This window comes from Gopherus flavomarginatus, chromosome 21, assembly GCF_025201925.1.
Source record: "Gopherus flavomarginatus isolate rGopFla2 chromosome 21, rGopFla2.mat.asm, whole genome shotgun sequence".
In the NCBI taxonomy this organism is placed as follows: Eukaryota; Metazoa; Chordata; order Testudines; family Testudinidae; genus Gopherus; species Gopherus flavomarginatus.
The window spans coordinates 17,271,716-17,288,224 of NC_066637.1; the positions used below are offsets into that span (position 1 = coordinate 17,271,716).

General features: G+C 59.3%; 1 protein-coding gene across 4 annotated transcripts in view; it reads right to left on the reverse strand.

Moving 5' to 3' along the window:
- The window catches only part of CROCC (ciliary rootlet coiled-coil, rootletin), an 83,302-nt gene that overhangs the window by 38,754 nt on the left and 28,039 nt on the right, over nt 1–16,509 (reverse strand). For 3 of the 4 annotated variants that reach the window (XM_050931307.1, XM_050931305.1, XM_050931306.1), the window contains exons 4-19: nt 16,115–16,306; nt 14,340–14,423; nt 12,707–12,804; nt 11,962–12,127; nt 11,168–11,274; nt 10,483–10,710; nt 9,233–9,329; nt 8,902–9,006; nt 6,435–6,683; nt 5,786–5,985; nt 5,367–5,549; nt 4,589–4,733; nt 3,388–3,534; nt 2,837–3,067; nt 2,303–2,496; nt 661–788 (exon numbers count right to left, since the gene is read on the reverse strand). In XM_050931307.1, coding sequence (XP_050787264.1) covers nt 661–788; nt 2,303–2,496; nt 2,837–3,067; nt 3,388–3,534; nt 4,589–4,733; nt 5,367–5,549; nt 5,786–5,985; nt 6,435–6,683; nt 8,902–9,006; nt 9,233–9,329; nt 10,483–10,710; nt 11,168–11,274; nt 11,962–12,127; nt 12,707–12,804; nt 14,340–14,423; nt 16,115–16,306 — 2,554 coding nt within the window. The other variant, XM_050931308.1, reaches the window with a different exon arrangement.

Consider the following 16,509-nt stretch of genomic DNA (forward strand, 5'->3'; position numbering starts at 1 on the left):
CTGGGATGCCCTGCCTTGGGGAAGGGAGCATACCTGAGCACCCAGGAGAGAGGTTGAAGGCCCAAGTGACCGCTCCAGGACACTGGACAAAGGCTGGGGGAGGAGCCGGGGGGGAGGCTGAGTGAGAGGCTGGAGGGAGTTTCAGTTTGGAGCTGGTTGGGAAATGGAGAGGGGAGCCCCGACAGGGCTTGCACTTCCCAATGGGGCTGTGGCCTCCCTGGGGGCCCCAGATGGACCTAACTAAAGGGGGTCCTGTTGTCTGTACCGGCAAGACCTGTCTTGGACTGTGTTCCTGTCATCCAAATAAACCTCCTGCTTTACTGGCTGGCTGAGAGTCACGTCTGACTGCAAAGTGGGGGTGCAGGACCCGGTGGCTTCCCCAGGACCCCGCTGGGGTGGACTCGCTGTGGGAAGCGCACGGAGGGGCAGAGGATGCTGAATGCTCCAAGGAGAGACCCAGGAGGTGAAGCCGTGTGCGCTTCTTGCCCTGCAGACAGTGTGCTCCAAGGGAGAGGAGGTTCCCCAAAGTCCTGACTGGCTTTGTGGGGAGCAGTTCCAGAGCATCGCCCAGGGACTCTGTGACAGCCTCAGAATGCCAGCAGCAGCTTGGCGAATGGGGGATGGAAGGAAATGCGGGTGGGGCAGCCAGGCCCAGGTTACCCTGCAGCATCTCCTTGGCCAGGAGCAGGTTCTGGCTGTCGGCCTCCAGCTGCTCCTTCCGGGCATCCAGCTGAGCGAGCTGCTGCTGGATGTCAAAGAGGGTGGTCTCCAAGGCATCCTTCTCCGACCTCGGAAAGAGCGAGCAGAGTGAGTCCTCCCAGTCACCAGCCCTGCCCCTGGTCTCACGCAGAGAGAGAGAAAGCCACCGAGGAAGTGATGAGGAAGACTCCCACTGACAGAGCAGGCCCCCAGTGCGCTAGGCACTGGACAAAGCCGGAACAAAACGGCCTCACGGAGCTGATGATCTAAGACATGAAGCACGTTGCTTTGGTGACTGAACAGGCACGCCGTAGGTCCTGGCACATGGCGGCACCCTGGCCTCTGAGTTGGAGGGCCACCAGCCCTTAAAGTCCCCATTGGGTCCCTCCAAGGAGGTGTGGAAAGCCACCCCAATACACCCTCCTGCCACGGGCACAGTGGTGCATTTCACAGCACCAGGAAGTCGCTCCCTCTGCAAACCTCTGCCCTGAGGTCAGGAAGATCCCGGCAGCGAGGCCTCAGGGACCCCCGGAGAGGCCTGCACCACTAGGCACTCCCTGCAGATGTGCAGGTGTGGGGTCATCCGCAGGGCAGCGGCTAAGGTGCCCATTCAATCTCACACCTACTGGCAGAGCAGGGGGCAGCTGCAGTACCGCCCAGGGGTGAAGGTCCAGCTCCATCCCAGCCAGGGTGGTTGCCCCAGCCCAGATCTGACCCCAGGGCTGGGAAGCGCACGGAGCATAGAGAGGGCAATGAGGAGACAGGACAGGAAAGGCTGGAGCTGGGGGGAGACACTGACCTGCCGGGGGATTGTGACATGAGAGATTCCACCTGCTCCTACAGACCCTGGGCTCCCATTCGGCACTAAGCTCCGTGCTCCCCCACTCCCTGACCTGACACAACTGTTTGCAAACATTGCTCCCTGGTAACCATCACACACACACAGAGGCAGCACTTGGCCCCGTAGCGCACCACACCTGCATCCAGTGGCTCCAGGAGCCTCTCTCGAACCTCCCAGCTGGAGCAGCAGGGATGCACACGCAGCCTCCCTGCGTCCCAGCTCGCGCCCCTCCTCCTTGCTCCGGGCCCACCTATCCAAGGAGGATTGCCACGGTTTCTGGACTGGTGCCCAGCAGTTGGACCTCATCTCCACATGCAGCTAAGCCCCACCGGGCTACACTCATTGGCGACACCTGCCCTGGTCTGCCCGGCACCTACCGAGTGCAGGCCACGCAGCAGAGGCCCGGGCAAGCCAGCAGCTCAGGGCAGAACCCACTCGATGCTCTGAGGAGCAGCACTCACAGTGATGGGGAAGTCAGGGGCAGCCCAGGCCGTGGGGACAGCCTGGCCATGGCAAGGGGACAACCCCCATGAGAAGGGGAGGGGAAACACAGGCTGACCCCACCATGGAGGGGAGGTGCCAGGGAACCCTTCTCCCCCGCCCCAAAGCCCCGAGTCGCTCCAGTACCCCGTAGGTGGTCCCAAAGGCAGGGTGCCCATTGAGGGATCCCCATTCACAGCACCCGTGGGGAGGGAGAGGCCAGAGGCTCCATATGTCCAGCCGCAGGAGGGACCCGTTGTTCCTGACCTGCCCGAACCTTACCGGAGCCCAGCGATCTCCTCTGCCAGCCCCCTGTTCTCCCGCTCTGATGCCGCCAGCTGCACCACCAGGCTGGCCTTCTCCTTCATCAGCCCCTCCTTCTCCCTGGACACTCGCAGCAGGGCCTCGCTGTGCCGCTCTTGCTCCCGCCGCGCCTGCCCCAGCTCCTCGCTGGCCGCGTTCCTCTGGCGGGACAGCTGGTGGGGCGGGGAAGGGAGGAGAGAACAGGCAGAGCTGAGCCTGGAGGAGAGGCCATGCCCTGGGCACCCAGCCCTCTAGTAGAGGGAGCCAGGCTCCAGCCCCTCTTGGAGGGACCCATCTCAGCCGTTGCGTCCACCTGCCTCCCCGGCTCTCAGAGCCTCCCAACCTGCTCCTCACCCAGGCCACCTCCACCCCCCAGCCTCCTCCCCCAGCACCCCCAACTTGATCCGCAAATCCTAGTACCCCCAAAAAGCTGCCAGCATCTAGCAATCAGAGCCCCACATGCACCCCCCAAGCACATGCCCTCCATGCGGCTCCTGCGCCCCACCTCCCTACCTGCCCCAGCTGCTCCTGCAGCTGCACCCTCTCCTTCTGCAGGCCCAGCAGCTCCCGCTCCAGCCTCTCCCGGCTCCGCTCCACATCCTGCAGGGAGTGCTGCAGGCCCTGCCTCTCCGCATCCAGCTCCAGCTTCTCCTGCTCCAGTCGGACCAGCTCGTCACGGATCGAGGTCTTCTCCTGCTCCATCTCCTGCTTCTGCCCCAGCAGGGCCACCTTCTCCTCCTCCAGCTGCCAGGGGCAAGAGAGGCCGTCACCGGCCTTGGAAACAGGGGCAGCTCCTTTTTCACTCCCTGTCCATCTCCTCCTCCAGGGGCCTCATCCATAACCCCTCGATCCTTTCCCATTGGAAGGAGCCATGGGCCAGGCAGACCCTCCCTCTGGCTAGGACAGACTGGGCCAGGGTGCTTGTCCCCGACCGAGGCTCCCTTGGAAAAACAGAGATTCAAGTCTCTCCCCAGGCTGCCCGCCAAGGTCAATGTCCCCAACCCGGGGCCACCAGGAGGTGCTGGGATGCTGAGCCCCACCACCAAGCCCAAGGCGGCACTGACCTGGCTGATGATCCTGTTGAGTTCGATTTTATCCTGGGCCAGCCCCTCGTTCAGGGAGCTCATCTTGGATAGCGAGTCGCGCAACGAGGCCTCCTCCGCCTTCAGCTTGCTAGTGGTCAGCTCCAGCTCGGCCCGGCCGGCCTCCACCTGCGAACATGGGGTAGGGGGCAGAGAGATGGAGCAGCCGAGTCGCTGCAGCAACGTGGGCAGAGGAGTTCCCGCGGAGCGCCACAGGGAGCAGGGAGCCGTCAGGCAGGGGAGGATGCAGACAGAAGCCTGGATAAGCCAGGGTTGTGAATCCCGCTAGCCAAGCTGTGGGCTAGGATCCCTCCGCCAGCCCTGGGGAAGCCCCCTATGGTCCCAATGCTGCATGCATAACATAAAGCAAACGGGCTGCAAGAAACGCAGCGCTCTCCAATGGTTACGGCAGGGACAGCGTCCTAGGCGCTATTCCTGGCTCTGCCACTGACTCGCTCGGTGGCCTCAGGCAAGTTCCCTTTGCCCCTGTGCGTCTCAAAGGACCTCCAAGCACGGTCTAAGCATGAATCAAAGCTATGATGCCTGCGAGGCCAGGACGGATCCTTCTCCCGCGTTGACGGAGGAAGCGGAGAAGGTCAGTGGGCTGCCCAAGAGCCCGCAGCAGATCCGTGGTTAGCTAATTATTTGTATTCCCATAGGCTCTAGAAGCCCCGTGGTCCAGAACCCCACTGTGCTCGGCACTTTGCAAACCGAACACAAGATGCTCCCTCCCCCAGACTGCTGACAATCTAAGTACAAGACAAGTGCGAACAGGTGGATACAGACAGATAGGGGAGCATCATGAAACAATGGGCCAACAGCCGTCAGTGCGATAGGCAACGGAACGCAGGAATCCTGTCGCCTGGCCTTGTGCTTTAACCACTAGGCAGTGCTCCCCCTCTAGAACGGGCGCAGCACCTGCCCATTGGATCAGGTACTTGCAAAGCACAGTTTTGTCTGCAGGCCTCAGATGAAAAGCACTAGAGAGGGGAGCCTCCTTAGATCTCCTGGGGGAGTTGCCTTGAAATCAGAGCTGTAGATTGGAAGTGGCAAAACGAGTGATGCTACCAAAGCATTTTCCATCCGACGCATCCATAGCAGCCAGCCCAAGAGCTACCCTGGCTGAGCCCACTGTAATACCTGCCCCCTCTCCCCAACTGCCTCTCGTGGTGCAAAGCCCTACCCTGGAAAGAGCCTCCGCCATCTCCACCTTCTCATTCTCAGACACCTCCTTCTCCAGGGTGGCTTTGTTCAGAGCCTCCTTAACGAGCATCAGCTCCTTTTTCAGACCAGATTTCTTCACTTCCAGCTGCTCCAGCTGTCTGTGGCTGCAGGGCAGAGAGAGGCACTCACACACAACCCCATCAAACCGTTCCCTTTAACACCCTTCATCCCTGGCTATCCTCAGAGGGAGCACAACAAAGGGACTTCAAATAGCTTGGGGAGCTAATCAGTCCAATGGGTGCAACTCTCCAGCCTGTCTTATGCACGAGGTCAGACTAGATGATCCACCCTTGGAGTCTATGCAAGGCTTAATCTGGCCTGGGGCTTGCTAAGGCTGAGCTCCGGCACCTCCGGGCCTGGCTGTTCAGAGCCCCGGCGCCTCCGGGCTGGGTGGGTCAGAGTGTTCAGCCTAGGTATCCGCGTTGTTTTTAGAGCAGCTCAGCTCAAATGACCCATGGAGAAACCCCATCTCCCCTGGAAGCCAGGCAGCCTGGGTCTGCAGGACCTCAGCTGGCAGGGAAAGTTGGACCCCAGGATCAGGGCTGGGACTTTGGACATGGGCACTAGCAGGGCTTGCCTTGGGGGGCTAAGGGGAGGAAGGTCTGGCATGTCAGAGCACCAGGCTAGGGTGCTGGTCACTGGAGGGGGGTGGCTACCGAGGAGCCTCTGTCTCTAGCTTGGTCTTTCCTCCATGCCTGCCCTGCATCCCCCAAGTTGACCACTCTCCCCACACCAACCCGCGTTCAATCTCCTTCTGCGCCCGCTCCTTGTCCTTCGCGATGTCCTCCTTCTCGTCCTCCAGGTGCTCTCGCTGCCGCTGCAGGTCGCTGTTGGCCAGCTGCAGCCTCTCGCTCTCCTGCCGCAGGGCCTCCACGTGCTGCTGCAGGGCCTGCAGGCTTCGCTCCAGGTTGCTCTTCTCGCTGACAGACGGGCACAGACAGACAGATTTCTGGGGGCTGAACAGCCCTTTAAGGAACAAAAATCAACCCTCCTCACATTCCAGGGCACTTGATCTGGGGTGCAAAAAGTCACCCTAAGAGCAGGAGCCACTCCCAGGATGCCAGCAGGGCAGAAATGCTTGTGTGATGCCCGTCCCGTCAGCCGGGGTATGCTGGAGCACAGGGGGATGGGACCGGGGGAGCGCCCATGGAAGTACCTGCCCAGCAAGTCAGCCGAGGAGCGGAAGCGGCTGGCATCCCGCACGGCATCGTCCTTGGCCCGCAAGGAGCAGTCAACGTCGTCCTTCAGCTGCAGGATCTTCTGCTCCAGGGAGCGGCGCTCCTGATCTCTCTCCGCCAGCTGCTTCTTCAGGGAGCCCACCAGCTCCTGGATGGCTTCGTACTTGCTGCGGATGTCCTAGCAGAAACCCCAACGAGTCAGCTCCTCTCCCTCTGTGGCACTGCCCCGCCCCCCGGTGCACCCCACCACCTGCACCCCCTGCCACCGGGGCTCCCTGCATGGCTGACCACATTCCACGCCCTATGGACAACCATCTCCCATGGGAATCCCACCCTCCAAATCCCCCGCCCCAGAATCCTATTCCCTGCAAGGCACGAAAATCCCCCCGGGGTTCCCAGCCCAGCATCTACCCCGTCAGGCTCCTTTATCAGCAGAGCAACCCTGTTCCCTTCCCACTCCCCTGGTGGGCACCAACAGCCCCACAGAAATGCAGCCCCAATAGCTAGAACCCCACAGATGGCCCCATCCCATGCAGCCTCGCAGAGTTGGGGAGCAGGAGGATGTCTGGGTGCCCAGCCATGAAGGAATCCCATGGCCATGTGCTCCGGGAGGTCCCGTCCCCTCACCTGCACCTGCAGCTGCCTCTTCTGCAAGGCGGAGTGCACCACGGCCAGCGTGGAGTCAGAGAAAGCTGGCGAGAGGCTGCGCCGGGGAGAGGAGCTGCGCCGGGGGGAGGAGCGCCGGAGCGGGGACGGGGTGCGAAGGCTGGAGGAGAGGCCCCGCAGGCTGAATCCTGTGGCGTCGCTGTCCGAAACGTCCGTCGTTCGCTCCGTGCCTGTGAGGTGGATGGCGCTGTCAGTGTCAGACAGGACGGCCTGCAGAGGGGAGACAATGGCGAGGCACTGGGTACAGGCACAAAAGCTAGTCTCTAGACTCCCATCACCACACACACCGCGAGCCGGGGGGCTAGGCCGCCAGCCTCCAGGAGGTGACACAGCCATCGCTCAAAGCCCGACAGGAGCAGGCAACATTTTTCCAACAAATTGGGTTTTTTTATCAATAGCTTTTGGGGCCCAGAGCTCTCCACCGGCTTCGGGGTGAATTCAACCACTAGCTTCAGTTGAGAAAGAAAATGTAAAGAGAGTCCGAACGTTTCCTTCTGACCATTTCGAAAAATTTGGTTTTGACTTTTTTGGTTTCAACTTCAACGTTTTGACAGTTTAAAAAGGGGAGCCCCCGCCCCGAAACTGAATTGAAAAAAAATCATTTTGCGTCAACTCAAAACATTTTGGGTGCATTCAAAATATATATATATATTTTTTAGTTTTCCAGTGGACAAAACAAAATGCAAAGACCCTTTTCTTTTGGTTTGAATTGAACCAGATTCTTCCTCTGGATTTTTCAGTTCAGCCCCTGATGACGCTCAGAAAACTGCTTGTTCTTGAGAGGGGCCACTCCTCCGTCCAGGCGATCCATTCCCTGCCCTGCCCATCAACTGGGCGATAGGCCCACATCTCTCCCTGAGCTTTCCCCCCAGGTCAGACTGGCAGTGAGTTGGGGGGGGGGGTTCACCTATCTCTGCAGCATGTGGGTGCAGGTCACTTGCCAGGATAACCTGAGTACATCTCACTTGATCAATTTCCTGCCATTGCAGGAGCCTCGGACACTGGTGGGTCCCTCCTATTCTCTGCCTGTGGCACAGAACAGTCTGGTCTCCTGTGGACTGTAAAACTTTGGTCCCATTTCAGCTGCTGGGTTTACTGTATGGGTGCTGGTGGCTGAGCTATACAGGAGATCAGGTTAGGTCAGGGGTGGGCACGCTTTTTGGCGTGAGGACCACATCGGGTTTCCGAAATTGTATGGAGGGCCGGTTAGGGGAGGCTATGCCTCCCCAAACAGCCAGGCGTGGCCTGGCCTATGTCCCCTATCAGATCCTCCCTGCTTCTCACCCCCTGACAGCCCCCCCAGGACTCCTGTCCCATCCACACACATCCCTGCTCCCTGTCCCGACTGCCCCCCACCGCCCCATCCAACTCCTCCTCCGATTCCTGACTGTCCCCCCGGAACCCCTGCCCAATCCAACCACCCCTTCTCCCTGACCACTCCGGAACTCCTGCTCCTGACTGCCCCCTGCCACCCCATCGAAACCCCCCTCTCTTTCCTGACTGCCCCCCAGGACCCCAAACTCCCTGTTCCCTGCCCTCTCACCACCCCGACTCCTATCCACACCCCCACTCCCTGACCACCACCCCAAACTCCCCTATCCAACCCCCCCTCTCCCTGCCCCCTTGCCACACTGCCTGGAGCACCAGTGGCTGGCGGCGCTACCAGGGCCGGCTCTAGGCACCAGTCCAGCAAGCAGCTGCTTGGGGCAGCCAACGGTGAGGGGCGGCACATCCGGGTCTTTGGTGGCAATTCAGCGGCGGGTCCCTCGCTCCCTCTCGGAGCGAAGGACCAGCTGCCAAATTGCCGCCAAAGACTGAAGCGGTGGCGGTAGAGCTGCAGATCGCGATTATGGCTTTTTTTTTTTTTTTTTTTTTTGCTGCTTGAGGCTGCAAAAACCCTGGAGCCGGCCCTGGGCGCTACAGCCGTGCTGCCCAGAGCACCAGGACAGGCCACCGCACCGCCCTGCTGGAGCCAGCCACGCCACCGTGCAGCACAGAGCACCGGGTCAGGCCGCCGCGCCGCCCAGCTGGAGCCAGCCACGCCACCGCACAGCATAGAGCACCGGGTCAGGCCGCCGCGCCGCCCGGCTGGAGCCAGCCACACCACTGCGCAGCACAGAGCACCAGTCAAGCCGCAGCTCTGCAGCCACACCGGCGGTACAGTGAGCTGAGGCTGTGGGGGAGGGGAAACAGCAGGGGAGGGGCCGGGGGCAAGCCTCCTGGGCCAGGAGCTCAGGGACTGGGCAGGAGGGTCCCAAGGGCCAGATGTGGCCTGTGGGCTGTAGTTTGCCCATCTCCGGACTAGGTGATTGGGTGATTCCTTCTGACTGTAAATTCTCCAACTCTGTGACTCTGTAACTGCTCACAAGTTAGAGAACCCTGCTCTCTGGGGTACCCCGCCTTGCTCACAGCACCCGCACACCCTTACCTGAGCAAGGTCTCGCAGGGTCTTCTGGAGCATCTCCGACTCTGTCCGCAAGGCCTCGATCTCCTCGGCCTCCAGCGCTGCCTGCTCCTGCACCCGCGCAGCCTCCTGAAAGCAGAGACGCGGCATCAGCCAGGCAGCGCTTGTGCCCCCTACATCCGCTCAACGGCTAGTTTCTGGCTCCAGCTCTCAGCCGGGAAGCAGCAGGCTGACTGCTGGTGGGCCCTTCCCCGGAGCACAGGCACCAGAGCGGACGGCTCTGCCGAGGATGAATCACTGTTTCAGGTGCTGCCATCTCCTCCGGGAACCAGCCAGGTCACGCTGAGTCTCTCACCAGATTTTCCAGTTTCTGGGTCAGCGTCTCGATTGTCTTCTCCTTCTCCGAGTTCTGGGCTTTCAAGCGTTCCATGGTGGCTGTCGTCTCAGCGATTCTGGAGCAAGGGAGGGGGGCTGGTCAGGCGAGCAGAGGAACGACCAGGGGTGCATATTATACGGCACAGGGCCAGAACCCAACAGACATGGGCCAGGTCAAGCATTCGGAGATCCCTCATGCCCCAGCCGCGCTAGAGAGAGGTTTACCGCTCCACGCTTGGTCCAGGGACTGAGATGCTTCATGCCAACAGTGCCCTGGGAAAACCTCCACCCCATTATCTCAGCCCTGGCTGGAGCACATGCCAGTTTCGTCTCCACTGTCTCACTAACATGCTCCACATACACCACATCCCCTCCCCTAGCCCCTTCCCCATGGTGCAGAGCTTGCCCAGCTGATGTCTAGCAAAAGGCGGTGGGAGACCAGGCCACATCCCATGTCCTGGGCTTGGCACCTGGGGACCCAAAGGAATGGCTCTGCGGGGAGCCTCTGATCGGCTGGAACCAGGAACCATGTTACTCTCCAGCAGCGATGCTCAGACTCTGGCTCCGGAGCCACGAGTGGCTCGTTAACGTGTCTCCTGCAGCTCTTTGCCGCACGCGATATTAAAATACCGCGGGATGGGATTATTGACCTAAGTTATTAACCAATCAGGAGGCTTTTCCGATGTTATTAACCAATCGTAGTTGATAAAATAACAACACTGGGGCAGAATAACCAAGAATATATAAACAGTAAATGAAACACTGAATCCCCATGGCCGGGGCTCTTTTGGGTAATGCCAATCGCTAATTTGGCTCCTGGAAAATCTGAGGCCACCACCCCTACCCAGGCCTGCATGAGATTTGAACTGGCAATCGCCACGTTCTGAGACCACTGCACTAACCCCCTGAGCTACAGAGCCAGGCCCCAGGTCACCTGACCCACTGAGGTCTGAGTATCGCCGCTCTACAGGATTCAGCCTGCAGGGCAGGTGGAAAGTTAAGGCTCCAGGATGGTCATAACATGGGACAGACGAGCCCTCACTCTGCCCTTCCTTCTCCCATGAGCAGGATACGCTCGGCCCAGAGCCCCACCTGCCAAACCCAGGATCTCCAAGGTTGCTGGAGGGGCAGTGCTCCCTGATTCCCCATGGATACACGGTGCCTCTCCCAGCCCACTGAGCTCCAAGCTTCAGGGCCTGGGACACTGGCCCTGATCGGGGGCAGCCGTACCTGGTGCCGAGCTCCGCTTTCTCCATGTCACACCTGACCTGCAGCTGGATCATGTCGCGCACCTTGTCCTTCAGCTGCTCCTCCAGCTGGGCCAGCAGCAGAGCCTGCTTCTCCAGGGCCGCGCTGGCGCTGCTCTCCGACAGACGCAGGTTGCTGCTCAGGTTCAGGCAGGCGGCGTGGATGGTGCGGCTGGACCTGGACAGCTCGTTGTTCAGCTCCGACAGGTCCCTGCACCGGAGTCCCGGAAAGAGGGGCGTTTCCAGGGGCCTGAGGAGCCCACGCTGCTGGATCTACAGAACTCCAAGCCCCATAACCTGCAGGGCATCTTCTTCCAAGGGGACCTGGCTGGGATCTAAACTCACGGGAGCCCCACTGTTCAGACCTACACCACCCCCACCAGGGAGAAGGTCATTCAGGCAGGACACACAGAGAGGTAGAAATCAGGCCGGGCAGCCAAACGCAGCTCCCAGGGCTGGCTAACGGGTTTGGCAGGGTGGGGGGTGCAGGGGAGATCGGGAGGGCTGTTCTGCACTCAGGTAGTTCTCACAGGGATCCTGGAGGAGGCGCTGTAAGCCACGGGGGGCTGGGCAGCTTTCCCAGGCGAAGCTCCTTGTGCTTTGGGACAAGAAAGAGCCCAGCAACCGCCCGCCCCAGGCACACCCCCTGCCCCCACACCCCTCCTGACCTCTCGGTCATGGTCTTCATCTCACTGAAGTGGCGCCGGAAGCCCACCACCTGCCTCCAGAGCGTCAGCAGCCGGCTGTGCTCGTTGCTGAAGTAGGTGTTGAAAGACTGGGAGAGGAGAGAAAAGAAGAAGCAGTGACAGCCGGATCCCCTTCCTCAGGCACACCTCCTCCAGCGCTGCCAAGGGCCTGGCCAGCGCACCCCGGGGAAAGCACAGGGCACAGCAATGCATCGCTGCCTGGCTGGATACAGAGCACCTGGCTTTGATCCTCCATAACGCCCCACAAGTGAGCAAGCCCTGCTCCGGGGGGCGCCCTGCATTGCTCTCGGTATCCCGAAGGCGCCAGCGCCACTGACCTCAATAGCAGCTCCAGGCGGGACTCTTAGCAACAGCTACGTTTATACAGAGCTTTTCATGCGGCAGGACCCCCTCCCCACCCACAAAGGGCTTGACCCAGCTATGCACAGGCAGCACCACTGAAATGCAGCCACCTCTGGGGTGACACAGTGACCGCTGGCAAGGAAAGCCGAGAGCAGAGAGACTTGGCTCCCACTGATGGTAAAAGGAAGTTGAGGGGGGAGGGACACACGACAACAAACCACCTCTCCAGGGACTGGGGTAAGGGAGGCTCCCAGCAATGCGCTGCGCAGCCTACGGCCAAGGCACTGCTTCTCTGGGCCAGTGTGAGCCGCCCCGGCAGCATGTGTGCAGATCCGTCTGTGCCCAGCAGGACAGTGCCCACGGGACGGGCACGCACAAGAGAAAATGACGCATTGAATCTCTCCGGCTCTAACCTCCTCCTCTCGCCTCCACTCCACCTCCCGCTGCTCCAGCTCATTGCGAGCTTTGGTCCAGTCGGTCGTCAGCTTCCGGATGTCCTCACTGAGGGCCTGGTTGGCAGCATTGGCCTGGTCCAGCTGTTCCCGCAGCATGGCGTTGACCTGGGCCAGGCTGGCACTCCTGGAGACGGGGACACAGCGAGAGCGTCAGCACCGACCGAGAGAGCAGAAAAGAAAAGAGGGGCCCATGCAGAGGTGGGAAGGGACAACTCTGGCATGGGGCAAAGGGCCCGATGTGGAAGATGGGCCATGGTATCGCAGCTCTGAGACACCGAACAATACAGATCCAAATGCTTCCTTCAGAATAAGACAATCACTGCCCAAGCTGAGGGTCTTCCAGCCAAGTGCCTCCTGACCCTTTCCAGATGTTAACTGAGCCCATTGTCAATAAGGGAGCTACAGGGATCCGTTCACCCAGCACCACCAGGCAGCCACCTCTGGGGTGCAGCGTGGCAGCTGCACACAACAAGAAGCAAAAGAAGAGCCCATCCAATCGAATTTGCAGAGGAGATTTGGGGAAGGCCAACGTAATAACCTGCGAGGGAATTTGGCCACGAGGCTGGAGTGAACACCCTGCCTCATCTAAAGCACCAGGGACCAATAGTGAGCACTAGTGCTCAGGACAGCTTCATGCCACAACATAGGCCCCTGGTGTGGAGCCCAGTGGACAGGACCCCTCCAACCTCCGCCCTTGACACACCTTTGCTGCTCCTCCTCCAGCCGGATGAGCGCGTTCTCCAGGTCGTTGCTGTGCTCTTCGTCCTGGCGCAGGCGGGAGTCCGTCATGTCCAGCCGGCTCTGGGGGAGGGAATGGGCAGTGGCCGCTTAGCAGGGGCCCCAGGGGCCCTGGAGAACCAGGCCATTCCTTCGGCCATGGGATGGAGAAGGGCAGTGCTGGGCAAACACTCCCCAAACACCACCCCAGCCCTGCCGGGACCCACTTCCATGAGTCAGTCAGGCCTTGGTCTGCCGGGGGGGCAGTTCGAGCCAACTGGTGCAGCCTGGGCTCCCATCTATCCAAGCAGGAACCAGCCTGGGAGTGGGGCAGTGTCCTAGCATTCTTTCTCAGATCTGAACCTTAGAGTTCAGAAAATGAGATACTAGCACCTGAATCCTCTAAGCTTAATTACCAGCTTAGATCTGATAGCACTGCCACCACCCAAAAATATAGTGTTTTGGGGCACTCTGACCTCCTCAACCTTCCCTGGGGACCCCAAGAACCCAGATCCCTTGGGTTCTTAAAACAAGGAGAAATAAACCATTCCCCCCACCTTTCCCCCTCCCAGAATTTCCCTCCCTGACCTATCCTGAGAGATACTGATCCAACCTCTTAAATCACCATACAGAGAAGCATCTCCCTTACCTTCCACAAAGAGGCAAACAGATTCAAGGAAAACAAAGAGAGATTCTATCTCTCCCCCTCCCATCTCCCCCCTACCCGTCCTGGTGAGTTATCCCAATCCCCTGGAATAACACAAGGGAAACAAAGAAAACAAATCAATCAGGTTCTCTAAAAAAAGAAAGAAATCTTTTAATTAAAGAAAGGAAAAAAGTAAAGAATTATCTCTGTACTTCAAGATGTAAATATACAGGGTCCTATAGCTTACAGACACCAGAAAGAGACTTTCCCCCCAGTACCAATACAAATCAAAATATTCCCAGCAACTACACATATAAAAGTTAACCAGCCAGATCCACAATTGCAAATAGAGTAAAAACAATCAAAAAGCCTAAACCGCCTGTTTTTACTTACTATATGAAAAGAAACTTAGAGAGCCTGTAGTAATGTCTGGTCTCTCTCAGACCCTCCGAGAGAAGAACACACAACGGACAAAGAACACACACAAAAGCTTCCCTCCGCCCAAATTTAAAAGTATCTTGTCTTCTGATTGGTCTTCTGGTCAGGTGTCCCATTCCCTGCTTGTAACCCTTTACAGGTACAAGAGACATTAAACCTTAACAATCTGTTTATGACAGGCAGGCTCATGCCAGCAGGTCCAATCAAGCATGAACACAAGAGGCTCCACCCGCCGTGATGGAGTCCCTGAGCCAGCTGGCCCCCCCGGCAGGTGGGCAGAAAACAACGGCAGGTGTAACCCACCCCCACACTGCCCGGGGCCATCCCCGTTAGTGGGGGCTGGACCATAGAGAGGCTGTTCCAGGCTTGGCTCGGAGCTGGGCCTTTCGGCTCAGGCAGCCACTGCTCTTACTGTTAGATCAAGAAGTCGCCGGTTCAGTCTCGCTGACAAGGACCCACCCAGGGACACCGTTTCACTAGTGGGCGTGGGGTCCATCGGGCTTTTCGCTGGCACTGGGAGGACGGCGACACTCACCGTGAGTCTCTGCTGCTCCAGCTCGGTTGATTTCTCCAGCAGCTGCTGTTCCACCTCCCCACACTTCTTCTTGTACTGGAGAACCTGCAGGAACGCTGCAGCTCAGAGCCCACTGCCAGCCCTGCTCCGCGGACGCACGGCAGGACAAAGAAAACACAACCACAGAGCTGGCCGGCCCCCTGACCCTCCCTGCCACACTCACAGTGCCCTGCAAGGCCCCTCACTCCTGAAATCCTAACCACCATCAGCTGACCCCCAGGGCAGGCCCCTTCCACCCCACCTAAGTCGCTAGTTTGGTAGGTTCAAAGCGCCAAGTCCCTGCAAGCGGGCCGGGGTTGGGGGCAGACTGGTCTCCCAACCCCATAAGCTGAGAATCTTCAGCTATGTCCAGCAGGGCCCTATCTCTGCCACAGCTAACTCCTTCCCCCTCCCACAATGCTCCACCACCCTCCATCAGCTGGAAAGCCCTCAGCGACAGAGCAGCTCTTTGAGGAGAGACTAGTCCAGGACTCCAGGGAGGATGCCGCTGCACTGAGCCCCCAGCCATTTTGGGGACCGGGGGCACCTTTCCTTCCAGCCCAGGCCCTGCCTGCTCTGCATGGACATTACAGATCCCAGAGCACTTCGCCAGTTTTGCTCAGACATCCTTAGCCAAAATATTCAGTGCAGTGCCGGGTTGGCTGCCACTTCCCCGCCCCCCAAAATGAGTGCCATATATACTCAGTGAAATCCGCAGCCTCCAAACCCCAGCTGTGCAAATTTCAGTGCCCGAACGACCCCGCCCCACTCAAAACTAGTCGAGCCATCAGGGGAAAACAACCCTCAAGGGGTTTATTCACAGAGTCAGAAACCGCGTTTTAAACGGTCCTCAGAGTCTGACACTCAACAGTGCTTGCGGGATAGGGACTGAAACAAGCCAGAGCTGAGCGGGCAGACGAGCTTGGAGAATGCAGATGGGGCCTTCTCTGCACCAGCCTCAGGGTTCCTTGCCCTGGGTCAAGCAGCCCCTTCCTTTCCTTCAAGCCACCCTAAGAGGTAATTCCTCCCCCCACAGCCCACAAAGCCTCTAGGTTCCTGTCACAGCAAGAGGACAGCCCCTAGCTGCTAGTCTCAGAGATCACGCCTCCCTGGGTACATCTACATGGCCATCAGGAGGGGTGAAGGCAGCATGTGTAGACATGCCGGAGCTGGCTTGGATCCCACTAGATCAGTGGCTCTAGACCTATTTACCATTTCAGGCTGCATATGCAGCTCTCCGTGTTAGGTGCGCCTCATTCACACAAGCTACAGCAGTGGTTCTCAAACTTTTGTCCTGGTGACCCCTTTCACACAGCAAGCCTCTGAGTGTGACCCCCGCCCCCCCCCATCAATTAAAAACACTTGTTTATATATTTAACACCATTATAAATGCTGGAGGCAAAGCAGGGTTGGGGTGGAGGCTGACAGTTCGCGACCCCCTGTGTAATACCCTCATGACCCCCTGAGGAGTCCTGACCCCCAGTTTGAGAACCCTTGGTCTATATACTCCCTGTATGGACCTGAGGATGTCACATGAGCCGCAGCTGTGTGCTGATTGGGCGGGTTGAGAACCAATGTGTGAGATCATGGCTAGCTCAAATAGCAGCAGCAGCAAAGCCTGGGCTAGTCCTTGGCAGACCAAAGCTAGCTCAGGTGTGCCTGCTCGAGCTGCAGCCACACCTCCTGATGGCAGTGCAGACATCCCTCCAGAGCCTTCCCACCAGCACACCCCGGCCTGTCTGGTGCAGGACACTCACCTTCGCCTGCAGCTTCTGGACGAGCTGCGCCTGCCGCTGCTGGCCCTCCTGGTAGGCCTGGAGCTTGCGTTTGTAGGCGGCCTGCTCCTCCTCCAGGCGGCGTCGCAGCTCGATGTTCTGCTGGGCCAGGCTCTTGTTCTCCAGCGACTCCCGCTCTCGCTCCCCGGTCTCCAGGCGCAGGGCCTGCTCCAGCTGAGCCCAGAGAGATGGGGAAAAGGGTCGTTGCAGACACGCGTTCCGACCAGCCTCCTGCGCACACGATCTGGCCCCTCGAGCCATCCCTTTCCCATGTCTCATTTGGAAGGATTAGCCCCCAACAGAATCCAGGGCTTCCCCTGGGTGCCACAGCGCGCAGCGTCTTTGAATTCGTGCTCTGTAGAAACCTGCTGCCAGGA